This window comes from Lepidochelys kempii, chromosome 11 (genome assembly GCF_965140285.1).
Source record: "Lepidochelys kempii isolate rLepKem1 chromosome 11, rLepKem1.hap1, whole genome shotgun sequence".
NCBI lineage: Eukaryota > Metazoa > Chordata > Testudines > Cheloniidae > Lepidochelys > Lepidochelys kempii.
The window spans coordinates 31,732,981-31,755,891 of record NC_136390.1 but is presented as its reverse complement, the minus strand read 5'-3'; the positions used below and the strand labels follow the sequence as shown (position 1 = coordinate 31,755,891).

General features: G+C 40.8%; 1 protein-coding gene and 1 long non-coding RNA gene across 7 annotated transcripts in view; one reads left to right on the top strand and one right to left on the bottom strand.

Annotated features, from left to right (window-relative positions):
- The window catches only part of CCDC148 (coiled-coil domain containing 148), a 171,516-nt gene that overhangs the window by 137,090 nt on the left and 11,515 nt on the right, over nucleotides 1–22,911 (top strand). For 5 of the 6 annotated variants that reach the window (XM_073305533.1, XM_078847929.1, XM_078847930.1 and 2 more), the window contains exons 11-13: nucleotides 7,545–7,685; nucleotides 14,219–14,337; nucleotides 22,065–22,182. In XM_073305533.1, coding sequence (XP_073161634.1) covers nucleotides 7,545–7,685; nucleotides 14,219–14,337; nucleotides 22,065–22,182 — 378 coding nt within the window. The remainder of the gene's footprint in view (nucleotides 1–7,544; nucleotides 7,686–14,218; nucleotides 14,338–22,064; nucleotides 22,183–22,911) is intronic. The other variant, XM_078847931.1, reaches the window with a different exon arrangement.
- Nucleotides 7,505–22,911, bottom strand: part of LOC140895559 (uncharacterized) — a 30,200-nt gene continuing 14,793 nt past the window's right edge. The window contains exons 2-3 of the long non-coding RNA XR_012154261.1: nucleotides 16,620–16,681; nucleotides 7,505–7,599 (exon numbers count right to left, since the gene is read on the bottom strand). This is a non-coding gene — a long non-coding RNA (uncharacterized LOC140895559). The remainder of the gene's footprint in view (nucleotides 7,600–16,619; nucleotides 16,682–22,911) is intronic.

The following is a 22,911-nucleotide window of genomic DNA, read 5'->3' as shown; positions in this document are numbered from 1 at the left end:
TGAAAGGAGGAGCACAGATTGCAGCAGGAAAGAATTTGAAGGAGTCATCAGAAAATCAGACATTGTGCACATGGCTAGAATGCTAGCTGCAGTTGCAGCATCTCTAAATAGCTCATAGTAAAAAGAGCTCAGTTGAGTTTTACAAGCCTGGAGTCCTTTCATGTTATTACTCAGCACATGGCACATGAAACAAATACACAGGCCACACTTCTGCAGCAAAATAAATCTCTATCTACCAAAATGACTTTGACTATTACATTTCATAATGTCCCATATTGTGGCTTTTTATGTTCCACGTTGTTATGCCTAGTATAATTTCTCTGGAGTCATTTAACACTTAATCTTACTTTCTGAGAGATGGAAAAAATAGGAATGGTTTAGGCATTTGCAAAATCTCATTGGTTGGGTTTTTGCTTTACAAACCAAAAACTGGGGTGTTTTAGATCCCTGACTTTAAGGGGGACGTGGGTTTGGATAAATGGTTTCAATTATGGCTTGTATGTGCTTTTTAGTAATATTATTTTAAAATGGAGGGTCATATGCTTTGTTGTTATAACTGGAGGGTCATACACATGCTGCACAAACAATGAGAGAGTAGCATATAAAGCTGCTGCTTGTGATATGTGCAGGAAGCAGCATGAGGCATCAGAGAGATTTATCTGCCTGTAGCAATATAGTGGGGGGAAAGGGGGTATATAGGGAGGAATAAGAGGGATCAGCAAGGGGGGGGTCAAAGAATGAGATGATGAGGGCATTAGATACTCCCAACCCCACACTCAGAGCTGCTTTGTCCTTTACCTTCTAGATATGTGTTAACCTGCTCCACCAATCCCTTCTACCTGAGCTCAGAAATTCACATACCTTCCACACCAGAACCCTCCTTTACCCAAGCCCTGGCTGGGAACTGCATACGTGCGCACACTTGCTTTGTGTGCTCCTTTTCCTTCCAGAGTCAATATTTGCAGGGGCTGGTGCCCCCTCTCTATATCTCCCCCACCTTGGACCAAGTTTTGGGGAGGCAGCGCACGAGGAGGGAAGAAGGAATTAGGCCTCATTCACTTTTCTCTCCCTCTGGCTCCTCCTGATGTTCTCTCTGGGAGATAGCCCATTCAGTGTGTCAGCATTTAAAACTCGATTGAGAGATGGACAGAGCTGAGATTAGCTTTGTGGACAAGTTCTTTGATCTATAGATAATTACAAAGCTGGTTAAACCTGCTAAGCAAATGTGTCGGGGCTCTGTGTGTTGTCCCCAATTTCCCCTTCCGGGTTTCTGACTTTTCCACAGAATCAATAGGATGTCATTGATGTCTAGAACTTTCCCTGAAAATTTGGAATTCATGTGATGTGCTGTTTCAAAGTTATCACATTACAGACATACAAACAGAAATGCCATCAAGTTGAATGTAGGGCCCCACTTTGCTTGGCCAATAATAATAATTATTATTATTACTAATAATATAATATAATGATTTAAAGCAATATATGGTAAATAATGAAATAAAAATATGCATACCATGTAAGATAAAGAGTAACATTTTTTAAAGCACCTTAGTGAAATAAGAGCCTCAAGCCCATTTTCAGAAGTGACTAAGGGTATGTCTACACTACGGAATAAGGTCGAATTTGTAGAAGTCGGTTTTTTAGAAATCGGTTTTATATATTCGAGTGTGTGTGTCCCCACAGAAAATGCTCTAAGTGCATTAACTCGGCGGAGTGCTTCCACAGTACCGAGGCTAGAGTCGACTTCTGGAGCATTGCACTGTGGGTAGCTATCCTACAGTTCCCGCAGTCTCTGCTGCCCATTGGAATTCTGGGTTGAGATCCCAATGCCTGATGGGGCTAAAACATTGTCGCGGATGGTTCTGGGTACATATCGTCAGGCCCCCGTTCCCTCCCTCCCTCCGTGAAAGCAAGGGCAGAAAATCGTTTCGCGCCTTTTTTCCTGAGTTACCTGTGCAGACGCCATACCACGGCAAGCATGGAGCCCGCTCAGGTAACCGTCACCCTATGACTCCTGGGTGCTGGCAGACGCGGTACGGCATTGCTACACAGTAGCAGCAACCCCTTGCCTTCTGGCAGCAGACGGTGCAATACGACTGTTAGCTGTCATCGTCGTGTCCGAGGTGCTCCTGGCCACGTCGGCTGGGAGCGCCTGGGCAGACATGGGCGCAAGGACTAAATTTGGAGTGACTTGACCAGGTCATTCTCTTTAGTCCTGCAGTCAGTCCTATTGAACCGTCTTATGGTGAGCAGGCAGGCGATACGGATTGCTAGCAGTCGTACTGTACCATCTTCTGCCGGGCAGGCAAGAGATGAGGCTGGCTAGCAGTTGTATTGTACCATCTTCTGCCAGGCAGGCAAGAGATGAGGATGGCTAGCAGTCGCACTGTACCATCTTCTGCCGAGCAGCCATGAGATGTGGATGGCATGCAGTCCTTCTGCACCATCTGCTGCCAGCCAAAGATGTAAAAGATAGATGGAGTGGATCAAAACAAGAAATAGACCAGATTTGTTTTGTACTCATTTGCCTCCTCCCCCATCTAGGGGACTCATTCCTCTAGGTCACACTGCAGTCACTCACAGGGAAGGTGCAGCGAGGTAAATCTAGCCATGTATCAATCAGAGGCCAAACTAACCTCCTTGTTCCAATAAGAACAATAACTTAGGTGCACCATTTCTTATTGGAACCCTCTGTGAAGTCCTGTCTGAAATACTCCTTGATGTAAAGCCACCCCCTTCATTGATTTTAGCTCCCTGAAGCCAACCCTGTAAGCCATGTCGTCAGTCGCCCCTCCCTCCGTCAGAGCAACGGCAGACAATTGTTCCGCGCCTTTTTTCTGTGCGGACGCCATACCAAGGCAAGCATGGAGGCCGCTCAGCTCACTTTGGCAATTAGGAGCACATTAAAGACGCATTATCCAGCAGTATATGCAGAACCTGGCAAAGCGATACCGGGCGAGGAGGCGACGTCCGCGCGATCACGTGAGTGATCAGGACATGGACACAGATTTCTCTGAAAGCATGGGCCCTGCCAATGCATGCATCATGGTGCTAATGGGGCAGGTTCATGCTGTGGAACGCCGATTCTGGGCTCGGGAAACAAGCACAGACTGGTGGGACCGCATAGTGTTGCAGGTCTGGGACGATTCCCAGTGGCTGCGAAACTTTCGCATGTGTAAGGGCACTTTCATGGAACTTTGTGACTTGCTTTCCCCTGCCTTGAAGCGCATGAATACCAAGATGAGAGCAGCCCTCACAGTTGAGAAGTGAGTGGCGATAGCCCTGTGGAAGCTTGCAACGCCAGACAGCTACCGGTCAGTTGGGAATCAATTTGGAGTGGGCAAATCTACTGTGGGGGCTGCTGTGATGCAAGTAGCCCATGCAATCAAAGATCTGCTGATATCAAGGGTGTGACCCTGGAAAATGTGCAGGTCATAGTGGATGGCTTTGCTGCAATGGGATTCCCTAACTGTGGTGGGGCCATAGACAGAACCCATATCCCTAGTTTGGCACCAGAGCACCAAGCCGCCGAGTACATAAACCGCAAGGGGTACTTTTCAATAGTGCAGCAAGCTCTGGTGGATCACAAGGGACGTTTCACCAACATCAATGTGGGATGGCTGCGAAAGGTACATGACGCTCGCATCTTCAGGAACTCTGGTCTGTTTCAAAAGCTGCAGGAAGGGACTTTATTCCCAGACCAGAAAATAACTGTTGGGGATTTGAAATGCCTATATGTATCCTTTGGGACCCAGCCTACCCCTTAATGCCATGGCTCATGAAGCCATACACAGGCAGCCTGGACAGTAGTCAGGAGCTGTTCAACTACAGGCTGAGCAAGTGCAGAATGGTGGTAGAATGTATATTTGGACGTTTAAAGGCGCGCTGGCGCAGTTTACTGACTTGCTTAGACCTCCGCGAAACCAGTATTCCCACTGTTATTACTGCTTGCTGTGTGCTCCACAATATCTGTGAGAGTAAGGGGGAGACGTTTATGGCGGGGTGGGAGGTTGAGGCAAATCACCTGGCTGCTGGTTACGCGCAGCCAGACACCAGGGCGGTTAGAAGAGCACAGGAGGGCGCGGTACGCATCAGAGAAGCTTTGAAAACCAGTTTCATAACTGGCCAGGCTACGGTGTGAAAGTTCTGTTTGTTTCTCCTTGATGAAACCCCCTGCCCCTTGGTTCACTCTGGTTCACTCTACTTCCCTGTAAGCTAACCACCCTCTCCTCCTCCCTTCGATCACCGCTTGCAGAGGCAATAATGTCATTGTTGCTTCACATTCATGCATTCTTTATTCATTCATCACACAAATAGGGGGATGACTACCAAGGTAGCCCAGGAGGGGTGGTGGAGGAGGGAAGGAAAATGCCACACAGCACTTTAAAAGTTTACAACTTTAAAATTTATTGAATGCCAGCCTTCTTTTTTTTGGGCAATCCTCTGTGGCGGAGTGACTGGTTGGCCGGTGGCCCCCCCACCGTGTTCTTGGGCATCTGGGTGTGGAGGCTATGGAACTTGGGGAGGAGGGCGGTTGGTTACACAGGGGCTGTAGTGGCAGTCTGTGCTCCAGCTGCCTTTGCTGCAGCTCAGCCATACACTGGAGCATACTGGTTTGGTCCTCCAGCAGCCTCACCATTGAATCCTGCCTCCTCTCATCACGCTGCCGCCACATTTGAGCTTCAGCCCTGTCTTCAGCCCGCCACTTACTCTCTTCAGCCCGCCACCTCTCCTGGTCATTTTGTGCTTTCCTGCACTCTGACATTATTTGCCTCCACACATTCGTCTGTGCTCAGTCAGTGCGGGAGGACAGCATGAGCTCGGAGAACATTTCATCTTGAGTGCGTTTTTTTTTCTTCCTAATCTTCACTAGCCTCTGGGAAGGAGAAGATCCTGTGATCATTGAAACACATGCAGCAGGTGGAGAAAAAAAAGGGACAGCGGTATTTAAAAAGACATATTTTATAAAACAGTGGCTACACTCTTTCAGGGTAAACCTTGCTGTTAACATTACATACATAGCACATGTGCTTTCGTTACAAGGTTGCATTTTGCCTCCCCCCACCGCGTGGCTACCCCCTCAACCTTCCCCCCTCCCTGTGGCTAACAGCGGGAAACATTTCTGTTTAGCCACAGGCAAACAGCCCAGCAGGAACGGGCTCCTCTGAGTGTCCCCTGAAGAAAAGCACTCTATTTCAACCAGGAGACCATGAATGATATCTCACTCTCCTGAGGATAACACAGAGAGATAAAGAACGGATGTTGTTTGAAGCCAGCAAACATACGCTGCAATGCTTTGTTGTACAATGATTCCCGAGTACGTGTTACTGGCCTGGAGTGGTAAAGTGTCCTACCATGAAGGACGCAATAAGGCTGCCCTCCCCAGAAACCTTTTGCAAAGGCTTTGGGAGTACATCCAGGAGAGCCGCGAATGCCAGGGCAAATTAATCCTTTCACATGCTTGCTTTTAAACCATGTATAGTATTTTAAAAGGTACACTCACCGGAGGTCCCTTCTCCGCCTGCCGGGTCCAGGAAGCAGCCTTGTGGGGGTTCAGGGGGTACTGGCTCTAGGTCCAGGGTGAGAAACAGTTCCTGGCTGTCAGGAAAACCGGTTTCTCTGCTTGCTTGCTGTGAGCTATCTACAACCTCATCATCATCATCATCATCTTCTTCGTCCCCAAAACCTGCTTCCGTGTTGCCTCCATCTCCATTGAAGGAGTCAAACAACATGGCTGGGGTAGTGGTGGCTGAACCCCCTAAAATGGCATGCAGCTCATCATAGAAGCGGCATGTTTGGGGCTCTGACCCAGAGCGGCCGTTCGCCTCTCTGGTTTTCTGGTAGGCTTGCCTCAGCTCCTTAAGTTTCACGCGGCACTGCTTCGGGTCCCTGTTATGGCCTCTGTCCTTCATGCCCTGGGAGATTTTGACAAAGGTTTTGGCATTTCGAAAACTGGAACGGAGTTCTGAGAGCACGGATTCCTCTCCCCAAACAGCGATCAGATCCCATACCTCCCGTTCGGTCCATGCTGGAGCTCTTTTGCGATTCTGGGACTCCATCATGGTCACCTCTGCTGATGAGCTCTGCATGGTCACCTGCAGCTTGCCACACTGGCCAAACAGGAAATGAGATTCAAAAGTTCGTGGTTCTTTTCCTGTCTACCTGGCCAGTGCATCTGAGTTGAGAGTGCTGTCCAGAGCGGTCACAATGGAGCACTCTGGGATAGCTCCCGGAGGCCAATACCGTCAAATTGTGTCCACAGTACCCCAAATTCGAGCCGGCAAGGCCAATTTAAGCGCTAATCCACTTGTCAGGGGTGGAGTAAGGAAATCGATTTTAAGAGCCCTTTAAGTCGAAATAAAGGCTTCATCGTGTGGACAGGTGCAGGTTTACATCGATTTAACGCTGCTAAATTCAACCTAAAGTCCTAGTGTAGATCAGGGCTTAGGCATTTAGGAGCTCAAGTATTATTGAAAGTCTTTAACTTTTCATGTGGGACTTTGTTGTTAAATTATACACCAATTAATAGAGAATGACTGACTTAGTAATAAGTGAAAGTAATGTTTATTAAACAATAGTTGTCAGGGTTTCTTCCCCATTCTGAACTTTAGGGTACAGATGTGGGGACCCTCATGAAAGACCCCCTAAGCTTATTCTTACCAGCTTAGGTTAAAAACTTCCCCAAGGTACAAACTTTGCCTTGTCCTTGAACAGTATGCTGCTACCACCAAGCGTTTTAAACAAAGAACAGGGAAAGAGGCCACTTGGAGACGTTTTCCCCCAAAATATTCCCCCCAAGCCCTACACACACCGTTTCCTGGGGAGGCTTGAGAATAATATCCTAACCAATGTGTTACAAAATCATCAAAGACCCAAACCCCTGGATCTTGGAACAATGGAAAAATCAGTCAGGTTCTTAAAAGAAGGATTTTATTTTAAAAAAAAGATAAAAATCATCTCTGTAAAATCAGGATGGGAAATACTTTACAGGGTATTCAGTTTCAAAACACAGAGGATCCCTGTCTGGGCAAAACCTTAAAGTTACAGAAAACAGGAATAACACAGAGAAAATTCACATAAAACAAAAGATAAACTAATCCGCCTTGCCTAGTTTGCCTATACTGGTTGCGATATTGGAGACTTGGATTAGGATGGGTTGGAGAAGATGGATTTCTGTCTGGCCTATCTCAGTCCCAAGAACAACCACGTAAACAAAGAGCACAAACAAAAGCCTTCCCCCCTCAAGATTTGAAAGTATCTTGTTCCCTTATTGGTCCTTTGGGTTAGGTGCCAGCCAGGTTAGCTGAGCTTCTTAACCCTTTACAGGTAACAGGATGTTGCCTCTGGCCAGGAGGGATTTTATAGTTCTGTATACAGAAAGGTGGTTACCCTTCCCTTTATATTTATGACAACAGTACATTGCTGATTGATAAACAGACTACTTGTGTTTCTTCACTATATTCAGTTTTTCAGGCCCACAATGTTACACTTACCGTGTTAGGGGATTGACTAAACAGGAAGACTTTCTCAATCTTTTATTTCAGGTTCTACAGTGGAGAGCACACCAGGAGGAGACAGCCAGACTGGAAGCTGCTGTAGCTGTCAGAAGTAAAGAAAAGGAAGATGAAAGAGAAAAGATACAGAAAGAAAAGGAAATGATTCAGAAAGCAGAGGAAAAAGAAAAAGTATGGAAAATGTGCTATTTGAATGATTTATTGTCTAATTGCTTTTAAAAGCTTTAAGTAATCTCAATACTTTATATTATTGTAAATAGTCTTTTTGTTATTAGTTCAGAGATTAGCAAGTGGTTAGTGGAATGTTGCTAATACCCATTTCAGCTTTAAAGCTGCATGTACTTGTGCAGCAATTATTCTACTTTCTTATTTTTCTAAAAAGACAACAATATAGGCATATACGCTGTGGCTGACACACAGACGCAAGGAAAATCAGTGCAGAGAAACTACTGCATTTCTAGCTGTCTTACAGATTTATGCTATCAAGTAATATGGCAAAGACCACTGAAGCTACCAAAGCTGCAGCAAGATATGCTGCATTGCAGCAAATGAGCCTCACAATATATTGGCTACAGTGTTTAAGCACACTGCACTTAGACCAACACAGGGAACTTTCAAATAGGCTTCCAAGAACAGGTGCACATTACCTCTTTCAAGACAGCAGACCTCTATGTTTACATTGTGCTACATCGTTTGACTGACTGGGAAATGTATGCAGTGTTGTAGCCTTATTGGTCCCAGGATATTAGAGAGACAAGGTGGGTGAGCTTGGACCAGCTTCTGTTGGCAACAGAGAGAGAAGCTTTTGAGATTACACAGAGCTCTTCTTTAGATCTGGGAAATGTACTCGGAGTGTCACAGCTAAATACAAGATGGAACAGATAATTGTTTAGCATATGTTGTTAACACATATTTCAACGTGAAGTGGCCCATTAACACCTCTCAGTCAAGGATTTTCTCAAAGGAAACCTGCACAGCCCCTTCAAGAGATGAGCCTAGGAGCTTAAATTCATAACGTCACTAGACACTAAAAATCATAGACTGAATAGCACACTGGAATTATGGTTTATTACAATCTGTAACCCCGTTAACACCCCATCACTCCCCGGCTTTCCCCCTTCCCATTAACTGGAGAGGTGTTAACGTGCCACTTCACCTTGAATAGTCCCTTGAAATATGTGTTAACTACTAGTGCTAAATAATCTGTTCCACCTTGTATTTATCTGTGACACTCTGGGTATGTTTACACTGCAATTAGACACTGGTGGCTGGCTCATGCCAGCTGACTCAAACTCACAGGACTTTGGCTAAGGGGCTGTTTCATTGCAGTGTAGATGTTCCTGCTGGGGCTGCAGCCCAAGCTCTGGGACCCTCCTACTTTCAAGGTCGTAGAGCCCGGGCTGCAGCCTGAGCCTCAACATCTACATTGCAATGAAACAGCCTCTTAAAAGACCCCAGAGCCAGAGTCAGCTGGCACGGGCCAGCCACCGGTGTCTAACTGCAGTGTAAACATATCCTCTGAATAAATTTCCCAGATGTAAAGAAGAGCTTTGTGTAAGCTGGAAAGCTTTTCTCTCTCTCTCCAACAGAAATTAGTCCAATAAAAGATATTATCTCACCTACCTTGTCTCTCTGTGGGGAAATAACATTGTTCTAACTAAAGTCTAAACAGTACTTTGTGGAAAAACTTTGGAGAATAAGTTTTTTTTACTGCTTATAGAAAAATCTGCTTATGTGTCACATACTAGCTATATTTTTCTACACTAGTTTTTATTATTAATGTAATTTATACAAAAACAGGAACCTTTTGATTTTGAGAATTTACCTATTTTTTTACTTATTTCTCATTCTGAAATCTTACACTCAGAGGATTAACATCACATTTATGTGGAATTTTTATATTAAAAATGTATAATTATTATTTCAAGTCAGCAATAAGCAGCAAGAGCAAATGAATGTTTATAGGGTGGTCCTGCAGATCCTTCAGCACATGAGTAACTTTACTCACATAAGCTGTCCCATTAACTTCTATGAGACTGTTGGTGCTCACATGCTTGCAGGATTGGGCCACTGACTAGTAGGTTTTTATGTATACATCTGTTGAAAGCAATGAGTGTGGGGGGGCACAAAATCAGATAGGCAGAATTGTTTCAAAATAGAATATTTTCATGATGCGTATTTGAAGGGTTTAGTGAAGTCCAGGGACCCCAGCCCCCAAGGAGGATTTAAGTTAACAGTTGATCAGCCAGTGGTGAAGGCTGGAAAATGAAAAAATAGTACCTTGCCAACTGATGTCTCCTCTGTCCTTAGGCTTCTCCCCAGGTAAATACCTGTCATAGTCCTTTGTAACATACCTTAATGGGAATGTACATAAACTCTGTTCATGCCCCATCTGACTGAGAGCATGAATGGGGGAGTTCGGCTCCAGAAATGCCTTATCCTTCTCTACCTCTACTTAGATGTTTGAAGTCTTGTCTCTTTCCGACCATCTGCATGACATTATCCATATTGCAGTAATGTTCTTGAAAACAAGATTTATTAAAACTAAACAGAATATGGTAGTAAAGCAAAAGAAATGGTTTACAAAATTGAGTGATGTAGGGGTCCTTTAGCTTAGTTACAAAGAAAAGAAAAGAAAAGAAAAGAAAATCCTAGATCTTTAGAAAGTCCTCTTATCAACTCCTCTTTAGGCCTGACGTAGCCTTTCCCTATTGTGTCCAAAGAAATTTCCCCTTATCTCTTACCTACAGTTCATTATCATATCTGTGTGGCTATATCAACCATTCCACACAGGAGTATTTGAACAAGAGTGCTGCCTAGAGAAAGTGCCAGTCTTTGTATCCCATATGAGGACTTTACCTCTGGGATGTTTCCACACTTTCCTATCTCCAAGCCCACTTTGATCTCCCCTTCCTTAGACACGCCTCACTAGTTGAGGTGATGGACTTGATTTGCATGGCCATCATTCTTTGCTGTGGATGTTAGGCTGTGCCCATGTACAGTCTGTATCTAGTTTCCTTCTTCGCTGGTTATAGAGGTAGCATGGATTTGTCTCTTTAATTCTCTCATCGATTTTCCATTGCTATTAAATTTAAATTATTGCCAGACCCTGTTCCCTCAGTCACACTGCCACTAAAAAAATAGAATGAATGAAATGACTACAGAGACTGGCATGCAGTTAGTGTAACAGTGGGACAAAAGCACTTGAAAAAATGTTTTCCCTCTTGTCTCATATCCTTTAACTTTTTTCTTTTATTCTGGGAACTTGTCATTTTCAATTATGGTTATGAGGTCATATTTATAAGCATGTAAAATATGCACTTTGAGCCAAAGCCTGGTGCTGTTTAAGTCCAGACAAGTTTTGCCTTTGACTTCGATGAGACAGGATTATATATACACTGTGTAGGCATGTTCTAGTCATTATCTGTAGATATTTTAAGCATATTTCAAAAATGTACAAGATGAACTTTTCAAGATTCTCTATACTGTGCGATTCCTGCATTCTTTCACATTGGCTCTGGCAGATGTTTTCTGATATTTCTTCCCAGAGGCTAGGTTATTATTGCTTTTAGGTATTGGTTTAGTCTTTTTAAACTACAGACTTCTGCTGGCATAACTGTTGGTCACAGGTATGAAGAGGTGTGATCCCTGACTGACATATAACGTGCCAACTGAAGCTCCTAGTATAGACACAAAGCTGTGTTTATACCAATTTGTTTCATTCATGGGGAGTGATTTTACTATACCAATATGATACAGTTGTGTTTAAACTAGGAGAACTTTGTCAGGAAAAGTGCTCCTAGTTTCGAGACAGCCTTTCAGGGGGTAAATGTGTATAATTTCCAGCCATTACAAAAATTGTATTTGCTTTCTGATCCCCTGCCACCTGAATGCCTCTTTAGTATCAAAAAAAGAACAGGAGTACTTGTGACACCTTAGAGACTAACCAATTTATTTGAGCATAAGCTTTCGTGAGCTACAGCTCACTTCATCGGATGCTCATTTTGCATGATGAAGTGATGAAGTGAGCTGTAGCTCACAAAAGCTTATGCTCAAATAAATTGATTAGTCTCTAAGGTGTCACAAGTACTCCTTTTCTTTTTGCGAATACAGACTAACACGGCTGCTACTCTGAAACCTGTCTTTAGTATCAGTGGTTTACCGCTAGTTCAGGATGCAACATGAAGAAATTTTGATTGACGTTTCAGAATTGTCTGACAAGTTGTCTCTATTGGTGGCTTTGGCCATCTAGTTTTATTTTCTCCTATATCACAGGAGGAGTGGTTGGGTTACTGGGTAGATTGGATCACATCTTTTGCTAATAATTAATAAAAATATTCTAATAACCAGAGTTGTACAGTTGTCCTTGGTTTCAGATTGTGCATATAAAAATGGCCTAAATAAAGTTATGATTTGCTATTAAATTTTAACCCTGCGGAGCAGGAAACTAGCAGAAATAGCAACATTTTCTGAAAATCTACTTTTTCCTGAACCACAGCACCTAAATGATTGTTTGCAAAAATGGAACAGCTCATTTTAAAGGTTTCAGAGTAACAGCCGTGTTAGTCTGTATTCGCAAAAAGAAAAGGAGTACTTGTGGCACCTTAGAGACTAACCAATTTATTTGAGCATGAGCTTTCGTGAGCTACAGCTCACTTCAGCATCCGATGAAGTGAGCTGTAGCTCACGAAAGCTCATGCTCAAATAAATTGGTTAGTCTCTAAGGTGCCACAAGTATTCCTTTTCTTTTTGCTCATTTTAAAGGGGCTGATGCCCTGAAAACCATTGCAAACTGGAGCCTTCTACAAAAGCTTAAAACTAGAGTATTTCTTTGACATATAATGTATTACTTTTATTGCCATTTCATAGAGGTTCTGTTGCAAGGAATGGTCATCTAAACTATTTCCTTTTTAAGTTAGCGCCTTCCACACTGGGGATTGGGCAGGGGAAGGGGTGAATTTAGAGATTTTCTTCCTCTTTATCCAGGGACTTGATGTACTTTGAAATGAATAACATTTATTTTAGATGTTTTAGTTATGAGGACTTTAAAAATGTATATAATAACTAAAAGTCTGTGTCCCAAGCTGTATGGATATTCTGTGGAGCTCCTAAGATCCATGACTGGAGCTCTTTTGTGTAATCTGTTTTGTGGAGTTCCCAAGCTACACAGAACTTGGCTCTTGCTTGCACTGAAGTCCATAGCAAAACTCCCATTCACTTGAGGTGGTGCAGAAGCAGGACTCTGGTACACAGCTGATGCACAGAATATCTGCAGATCGGAGCCCTTTTGAGGTTCACTCCCATGGAGCCTCAGAGTATAAGATACATATGAACTTTACATGGAGAGTTCTCACAGTGAAGTGCACAAGAGAGCAAAGCTAAAGTTATTTGGGATACCTTAGCTCTGTATTTCCATAATTTTAAAATAATTTTATTTAAAATGTACCCTTAACTTTGAATTTCCTTGTTTTCAGACAGTTGTGTGTTTATATAAAGATTCTATGATTTATTAATTTTCCTTCATTAAATTATTGATACATATTTACAATTTTAATTTCAGTTTAATGTCTAAGGGGTCTGTGAAAGGTTGTTATTACTATTGAACAGTGGTTTTCAAGATTGGTGTTACCATAGAACAGTGGTTTCAGGGATCCGCAGACTATGTCTAAGATTTCCAAAGGGGTCCGCATCTCCATTTGAAATTTTATAGGAGTCCGCAAATGAAAAAAGTTTGAAAACCACTGGTCTTGATGGTTAATGCAACAATGGACTGTAGAACACAAAAACCTCTGTGGATCAGACATTATCCTATTAGCCTTTGACTAGGACAAAATAATATATCCGAAGTTACTAAATGCTGTTCAGCGAGGCAAGGTGGATGAGGTAATATCTTTTATTGTACCAACTTCTGTTGGTGAAAGAGATCAGCTTTCAAGCTTACACAGAGCTGATTTTCATTCAGTAAGTAGCATGCGAATTTTCTGCATCATTGAAATTCCAGTTCTGTACCTAAATTTGAAAGACTGTTGTCTATTCCTTTCATCTTTATCTGGCATTACCAGTCAGACCAAAATCAATGTCAGTGAGGACATGTCTGACGCTCCAAGCATCTGAAGAAAGCCCATCCATCTTCTTTAGTTATTTCATGGGATGTCTGTTTTCTGTAATTGCTATTGCTGGGTAGAACAGATGAAGAGGGCCATAGTAACAAGAAAAAATTACTCACTGGTAATTCTGTTTGTCGTAGTTCTCATCCTATGTTCCTTGCTCCTTCCCTGGAGGACTGCCACTTGGAGCTATACTTGATACAAACTGGAATGAGGTGCTCTGATTGCCATGTATTTTATTTCCTTGCTCCCTGGTAGGGGGAGCAATAATGCTGTCTGTAGTTGCTGTTGTTGGATAGGATGGAAAAAGAAAGGAAACATACCAGTTGGAAATTTTTCTCTTCATGAATGGGGGGTTCCCACAAACTCTCTTCTGCTCCTACTACATCGCAAAAGCAGTTTTTGCAGCTTCATGTTTAGAGTGTAGTTTGTTAATATTTCCTAAGTAGGCAAATATGCTTTTCTAAAATATACATATTATTACAAAACCCAAGATGTCAGGTTTTCCCTGGCATTACTCTTGCTTTGCTGGCCTGTATCTTGGTTTATAAGTGTTCTGTTGTTTTAATCTGTATATTTCATTCATACAAACTCCAGGTGAGAATATACTGGGCTGAAAAACAACGCAAGTGGCAAGAAATGGAAGAGAAAGATCTACATCGTCTGGCAGAACTGAAGAAATTAATGATTGAACAAGCAACTAAAGATAAAGAAAGGTATTAAAACAAACAAAACAAAACAAAAAACCTTGAAAAGTGAATAGATGATCAACAGGCAAGAATGAGTAACTATTCCTGATCCGATTTGCTCAATTGCCTCAAATTTGGGATAAATTGATTGTTCTTTTTTTTCTTTCCCATTATGCAATGGAACCCTGTCCTGCCATATAGTTACAACCGGATTATGGAACACAATAGCAACACAGTTCCCTGGCCCAATTTGTGTCTACATATGAACTAAACCATATTATACAAGGCTTTATACTGGTGCGAACTGCAAATTGTTGCAACTAGAACAGGATTCAACAATTTATAACTGAGTCCTTTGACTCCATTGTAGTTTCATGTAGATGACACCTTTCATTCCTCCATCTCATAGAACTATTTCTAATCTATTTGAGAGACAGGTAATGGGAGACATTTATATAGAATTGATTTCCTGCCTTAAAGATACATTATTTAACGTATACATACTTGTGGCTTACATTTTCAAAATGTAATGACTAGTGATTTTGTATACTTTGATTTTTGGGGCATTTTTTTTTAGGCACTCAAAAAGGGGGAAGTGTCTGATTTTCAGAAAATGTTGAGCCCCAACACTCTGAAAGTCAAGGTGATAGCCTTTTAAGGTGTTTCAAGTTGGATGCCCAAGAATTAAGACACTCAAAATTACCAGCTACTTTTGAAAATTTAGACTTACAATAAGAAAAGGACTACTTGTGGCACCTTAGAGACTAACCAATTTATTTGACCATAAGCTTTCGTGAGCTACAACTCACTTCATCAGATGCATGAGCTGGAGCTCACAAAAGCTTATGCTCAAATAAATTGGTTAGTCTCTAAGGTGCCACAAGTACTCCTTTTCTTTTTGCGAATACAGACTAACACGGCTGTTACTCTGAAACCTGTCATTATGCTAGACTTACAATGTTACGTATGTAAAGACTATTAACAATATGAATCTTGATATTTATTGTGTTCATATATGATACTATACCACTCCAAAGAGAGGTTTTCAGTAGATCTGGGTGGATTTCCCCATCCAAAAAGAATTATTTTAGCATTTTCAACATATAGAAAAAAGAGCATCTTGTTTATAGTTTCTCCACAATTTGGAACCAGTATAGTTCAAAATGAGAAAAGAAAATATGTCTGACATGCATTGCAATTTATTAGTTTGATAGTATAGACAACTTTGCCCTGAGGATTGGGGCCCTCTGTGGACCAGGGTCCTGTCCGTTTTCTGGAACAGGAAGAAAGCCAGGAGCCAGTTTAAAACAAGGCTATTTATCTAAAACCCCCTTTCTTTGTCTGTTGGTTCCTGGGGAATCCAATTTGAATTAGTATATGTTCACCTTCCACAGCGGTGGCTTCTCTGGAGATGCTAAAACCTGAGTGAATTTGCCAAATTACCCCCCTGCTGTTCTCCTATTTACCCTTTCCATGGAAATTCATACAATTCCACAATAACATTCAATTGCATTTTCAATACAATGAACTCCAAAGATGTTAAGTTAAACCGTACTGAATTAGTTTTATTTCAATAAATTTCATGCAGGATATTGTCAGTCTGTCACAGTATGAGAACCATTCTGTCCTCTGTTCCACATCCTCAGTGTTCTTTACTTATGTATATTTATTTGCCGCCTCTTTAACACACCTGCAATGGCTTTTCATTTAATTGACTGCACTGAAGCCATTAATCTTGTGCTTTACCTAAGGCCATGAATGTTTGAGATTGAGATCCAGTTGAAATTATTGCCTGAGGCTATTTAAGGGTCAAGGGCAGAGAGGCTGTATTCTGTTTTCCAGCAGTAGTTAAAAAACAAAACAGCAAGAAGGTGGATGTGTAGAAGCTGTTGTGTTGACTCTGTGCTATACGAGGACTGCTGTACAATGAGGTGATCCTGCTAAGGCCAACTATGTCAGTGATGCAGCCTGATTCCAGTGATAGTGCAGTATAAAACAGCCACACAACATACCAGAATCTAATCCTTGTATTTATGAGCAATTTACTATCCATTACAAAAGATACATAAGCAGTGCATGAGTTATTTTCTAATGTGTTTTTAAAAGCTATAGCTATTAGGTTATATAGCATCATACAGTAGGAAAGGATTATGCTAATAACATACCAAATAAACAAATGGCACAATTCAGTAAAGAAATAATAGAGGTGAGATTATGAATCAAAAGTAAGTAAATGCTCAACTTTATGTTTACCAGACTTGTCATACTATACATGATAAAACAGTGTAAGGAAAGGAAAAATTACTTACTCTTTGTTGAGGATACTCATTCTTTGGAATTGTGTAGTTCTTTTCCTCTTCAGACTTCTTCACTAACATTAATCAAAGAAGGAAAGAGAGGTGTTACTGTTGTTAGGTCCTGTAGTGCCGCATGTGTGCTGCCTGGCACTCTACAGTGTAAGTACGCCAAGCTAAAATGAAATACATGTCCCAGTGAGTTTACAGTTAAGGGTCACAATGCTGTGAAGACTTAGGTATGTGCTTAATTATAAGCAGGAGTAGTCCTAGAGTCTTTGTAGGATTGGGCTTTAAAAAACTAAGAATGGGGACAATACAGAGCAATACAGTACTAGACAGACATAGTGGTCATTATAGGTGACATGTTTTGCTGATCTAATGGATTTTCAGTAGATTTTTAAGGAGGACAGGAAAGGTGTTTGGCATACACGAATTGTCTGGCTATTCTAAATACAAGAGGTGGCAAAGAAGAAGACATGAAAATAGGAGCAGGCAAATGGGATGGGAAAAGTATTTAAAACTAAAGTTTTCTGAATTAAAGTTAAAATTGGATAACAGGGCCTATGAAATTATCATTGAGAGGGAGAAGGGCTAGATCAGTCTTTTTCATCTCAAACGTGGATGATCCTGTACCATGTTACGACTATATTCCAGGGGTTTACTTGTGTGCTGTAGCTGCTTGTATTGCAAAGCATGAGGTAAACCAGATTTATAGCTGCTTTGCATTACCAGAGAGTGCCAGTGAATCTGACTGTAAATAAGATATTTTTCCTCTTAAAGACTAAGTACTTCACTTTTGACGCTTATTGAGGTTACAATTTCTGACTTTATGAAGAAATGTAAAATTATTGCTGTACTATTTAAAACTTTTAAAAAATCCATGTTGTGGGGTAGTGTCAATTATTCGTACCTCGTTTGATAGTTTTCTGTTCTGATAGAAAATCAAAGTGTAATTCACTGCAGCAGACTGCTGAATCATTCATTGTTTGAAGCTCTAAACTTTTGATAGGTTTCAGAGTAACAGCCGTGTTAGTCTGTATTCGCAAAAAGAAAAGGAGTACTTGTGGCACCTTAGAGACTAACCAATTTATTTGAGCATGAGCTTTCGTGAGCTGCAGCTCACTTCATCGGATGCATACCGTGGAAACTGCAGCAGACTTTATATACACACAGAGAATATGAAACAATACCTCCTCCCACCCCACTGTCCTGCTGGTAATAGCTTATCTAAAGTGATCATCAAGTTGGGCTTGATGAATGAATGTTATAATAACCCCTCCAACGCATTATTAAGGATCTACAACCTATCCCAAAGGATGACCCAACACTCTCACAAATCTTCGGAGACAGGCCAGTCCTTGCCTACAGACAGCCCCGCAACCTGAAGCAAATACTCACCAACAACCACATACCACACAACAAAACCACTAACCCAGGAACTTATCCTTGCAACAAAGCCCGTTGCCAACTGTGCCCACATATCTATTCAGGGGACACCATCACAGGGCCTAATAACATCAGCCACACTATCAGAGGCTCGTTCACCTGCACATCCACCAATGTGATATATGCCATCATGTGCCAGCAATGCCCCATTGCCATTTACATTGGTCTAACTGGACAGTCTCTACGTAAAAGAATAAATGGACACAAATCAGATGTCAAGAATTATAACATTCATAAACCAGTCGGAGAACACTTCAATCTCTCTGGTCACGCAATCACAGACATGAAGGTCGCTATCTTAAAACAAAAAAACTTCAAATCCAGACTCCAGCGAGAAACTGCTGAATTGGAATTCATTTGCAAATTGGATACTATTAATTTAGGCTTAAATAGAGACTGGGAGTGGCTAAGTCATTTTGCAAGGTAGCCTATTTCCCCTTGTTTTTTCCTACCCCCCCCCCCCCCGCCAGATGTTCTGGTTTAACTTGGATTTAAACTTGGAGAGTGGTCAGTTTGGATGAGCTATTACCAGCAGGAGAGTGAGTTTGTGGGGCGGGGGGGTGAGAAAACCTGGATTTGTGCTGGAAATGGCCCACCTTGATTATCATGCACATTGTAGGGAGAGTGGTCACTTTGGATGAGCTATTACCAGCAGGATAGTGAGTTTGTGTGTGTGGTTTTTGTGAGGGGGTGAGAGAACCTGGATTTGTGCAGGAAATGGCCCAACTTGATTATCATGCACATTGTGTAGAGAGTTGTCACTTTGGATGGGCTATCACCAGCAGGAGAGTGAATTTGTGTGGGGGGGTGGAGGGTGAGAAAACCTGGATTTGTGCTGGAAATGGCCCAACTTGATGATCACTTTAGATAAGCTATTACCAGCAGGACAGTGGGGTGGGAGGAAGTATTGTTTCATATTCTCTGTGTGTATATAAAGTCTGCTGCAGTTTCCACAGTATGCATCCGATGAAGTGAGCTGTAGCTCACGAAAGCTCATGCTCAAATAAATTGGTTAGTCTCTAAGGTGCCACAAGTACTCCTTTTCTTTAAACTTTTGATGTTCATTCTACACAAATGCTCTAAAAAGACCGGAAAGTAAAGGAATGTGAAAGAGATTATAGAACAATAGTGCACAGCTACTGACTACTAAACTTTAATAGTCTTATTTAATTTTTTAAGGAAGATTGTAGCTTCTTTTTGTAAATAATAGTCTGTTGAAGGGTAACTATCCCACAATGAGAGAGACTCCCACCATAAATACAGAAACCTAATAAGAAAAATGTTCAAGTGGAGACTGAGTTGCATACCCACATTTGCCCAGACAAAACCTGCATTTGCATATACATGTGAGATAAATGGGGTAGGTTATGCTTGTAGACATTGAATAGTATCGTTCTCCACAAGTAGTCCCATTGAAACCAATAGGAACCACTTGTGGAGCAATGGGTTACTCAGTATCAACAAGGGTATCAGCATTTGGTCCATTGAAAGTGCAAATGGGTACTTGTATGTGCAAATACTGTACCGATTTCCCTGTACACACATCGGGCCGAATCCTCAGCTCATGTAAATTGTCATACCTCCATTGACTTCAGTTGACAATTTACACCAGTTGAAGATTTGGCCCATAAATTTTATGGATGCTAGCAAGGGGCTACTTATGGAATACCTGGCCCGACATGTGATGTATTTTAGGGCCAGATATCCAAGGACTTGGCAAGGTCATAAAAGTGAGTGTCAGATATGGAAACATCTTCTGAGCTACATCCTTTTGTATAAACACTACATGTACCCACAGTATACATGACATATTTATACTAATCACAGTAACAAACAATAACTGATTATAGTCTGTGTTAAAACATGTGTTACAAACATTTTCAAAAGTGCTGTTAAAACTTTTATAATAAGCATGTTAGTTTTTTCCTCTTGAATAGTTATGACAGTGTCTGAAAACAGAATTTTAATGAAATTATGCTTATCAGAAATTACATAAGTGTGTACCCACAATACTTCAAGAGGTAGCTCCGCTGAAACTAATTAGCTAATCTCATTTGTCAGCTTGTTGCTTATTAAAATTGTTATTTACTAAATTGTTATTTACTATTTTATTGAAGTCAAAATTGAGTATTAAAACATTAAAATGTTTTGCTGTAAAATTAAAGTTTACTTTGAAATAACAGTAGTTAAAATGTTAAGTATAACAAAAATACTACAGTATCATGTGGATACTGTGAAGTTACAGCAGAAGTGAAACACTTAAAGCCAACTATAAAATATTTATTAAGCTGTTCTAAACTTGGTATACTATTTGCAACTGAGAATATATTTACATATTAAAACTCCTCCCTGTTGTGTATGTAGCTTTCATATCTCTACTGTTATCCTCTGACCAGGAAGCTAAAGATCTTTGTTAATGCTGCTCCTGACTGGACAGCATGAACAACATGATGATCTTCTCAAGATAATATGATCATGAAAATATTTCTTCTTTCTTCTTCTCATGAGCTAGGAGTGCCACTTCTTCAACACTTTCAGCCCTTGCTTGGTCAGAAAACAAGAAACAGAAACTTTGGGCCTGATTCTCCACTGCTTTGCACATTATGTAATAATTTACACCTGTGCAAAGTGAATGGTAGAGTCTTACATGAATTTTGCATTCTGCTGTGATAGTGTTTCACACTCACTTTATACATGTGTAAATGACTACAGTAGGGACAAGTCACTTAAAAATCAGGCCTTGATACATGTCTCTTAAGTTTTTAATTTGGTAGTTCCTGGCAACTTCCAGGTCATTGAGCCTCATTTTTAATAGCACTGGATAATTTTAGAAACCGTATGGTAGTGCAAGCATTTAAAGCTGCATGAAAGGCTTTCAATAAAATGCTAATTTTATCATTTGCCATTTTTCATAAAAAAATGAAAATTCTGAATTTTTATTAAGAGATTTTCATGTCATCTCACTAAGTAGATTAGGCTTTCACCTTGAAACAAAAATATTGCCAAGGCCTGTGTTGTGAGTCTGAACCTATTTAAAATACAGGAACAACAAGAACAAATTTGTCCAAATAAACAAATAATGCCCAAATAAATGTGTTAGACTCTAAGGTGCCACAAGGACTCCTCGTTATTTTTGCTGATACAGACTAACACGGCTACCACTCTGAAACAAATTTAGAGAGTGTCTTGTGCATCCTTGAGTAATATTGTACCATCTTCTTGGGTCATACCAGTTTGTCCTGTTAATTGCTCTGGGATCATTGCAGCCATGGTCTTTTGTAACTGCCTGGTTAACTGGCTGCTTGTTCCAAATCCTTGCAATTTACACTACAAGTTACGCTCTCCTTTGAGTTTAATAAACTCTTTCTTTTTCTAAGAGTAAAAGTATTAAAAATCCCCACTTTTTTTTGCAGTGCTTCCTACTGCATATCCCAAAAGGAAGTTAAAAGTTTTGAGGAAGAGGGGGGGGTGTCTGTCTGTCCAATGAATAAAGGGGAGGGAAAAGGCTACCTCATGCAAAAAGACAAAGCAGGTTTCTGCTGTTTTAGGGCAATACAATCAGTAGCTTTACTTACTTCTACAAGAAGCAAGATTAGAGGTCTTGCCTATTTATTGAATGGAAAGAGGAAGGATAGGGAGAGTCATGTTTTTGCTGTCATGTCTGGATGTCAGAGTGCATTTCTTTTAAGGTTGTTAGTGAAGAAAATGGAAGAAAAATAATACATTATAGAGAATATTGGACAAAAATTAGCATCCATAAATGTGTTCTGATAATTGTGAGAATATTCATGGATAATTATCCATTCTTTAAACTCTGGTAAAATAGTTAAATGAGTTAGTTTCAGATGTTTTGAGGAAACCTCATATTATTCATGAAACAGAGATAAAGAATTTCACCCTGGTTTTCAAGCAGAAACGTTGAAACCACAGTTTGATACAACTTGCCCAATGTTTTCATCATATATATATATATATATATATATATATATATATATATGCTCTGTTGTACAGGGTTAAGTTTAGACAAGAACTGTTGGAAAAACGCCTGATGGAGAGAAAAGAACTGTCCCTTCAAGAAGCCCATGAGAAAGAAGAAAGAGAGAGACGTCTTGAAGCCCTCAGGCAACAGGTGATTTTGTTTCCTGTGCATAGTATTTAGATATACAATTAAGCTACATAAAATTACATTAATATAACACATTACAAAAGCAATCCTTCCGCAATCAAGGAATGAAAAAGTTAAGGTTTTCACAGTAACATGATCTCTGCCACATTACACACCCTTTGTGTTTTGTACTTCTGACAATATGATCATTAACATATTAAATGACACAGTAGAATCTGTTGACATTTGGAAGTGGATAGTCATTAATTTCTCTGAGTTGGGACCCTTTTTTCCTTCTGTTGCTGTTCCTTTTAGTTTCAATCCTGTGTAGAGGACCAGCACGAGGCTTATGAACCACTTAAGCCCCCAAAATGAGCGTAAGTGGTTCATAGGCCCTGGGTTGGCTCTCTGCACAGGATTGAGTTTAACTCTCTATGAAGTTGGTGCAGTTCATGAAAAAACTCTATTCCAGACAGCACTTATCCAAGGTTACCAAGTAAAATTTACTGCGATAACTTTATTTTTTTCTTTTCCTAACCTTTGAACATATGTCTTTGAAACATTTATGTTACATTTAATTTTATTTTTAATTTAATTTCCTTCCGTTGTTTTTTGTCTTCAAGGAATAAAAGGGAAATCCAGTATTTGAGATTCTATGCTGTACTCCTGGAAGTGCAGCTTAGAATGTGCAACCCAGAGTGTGGGCGGGGAGCAGGAAAAAGTTTATTTAAACCACTTTTTGTGTCTTTCCAG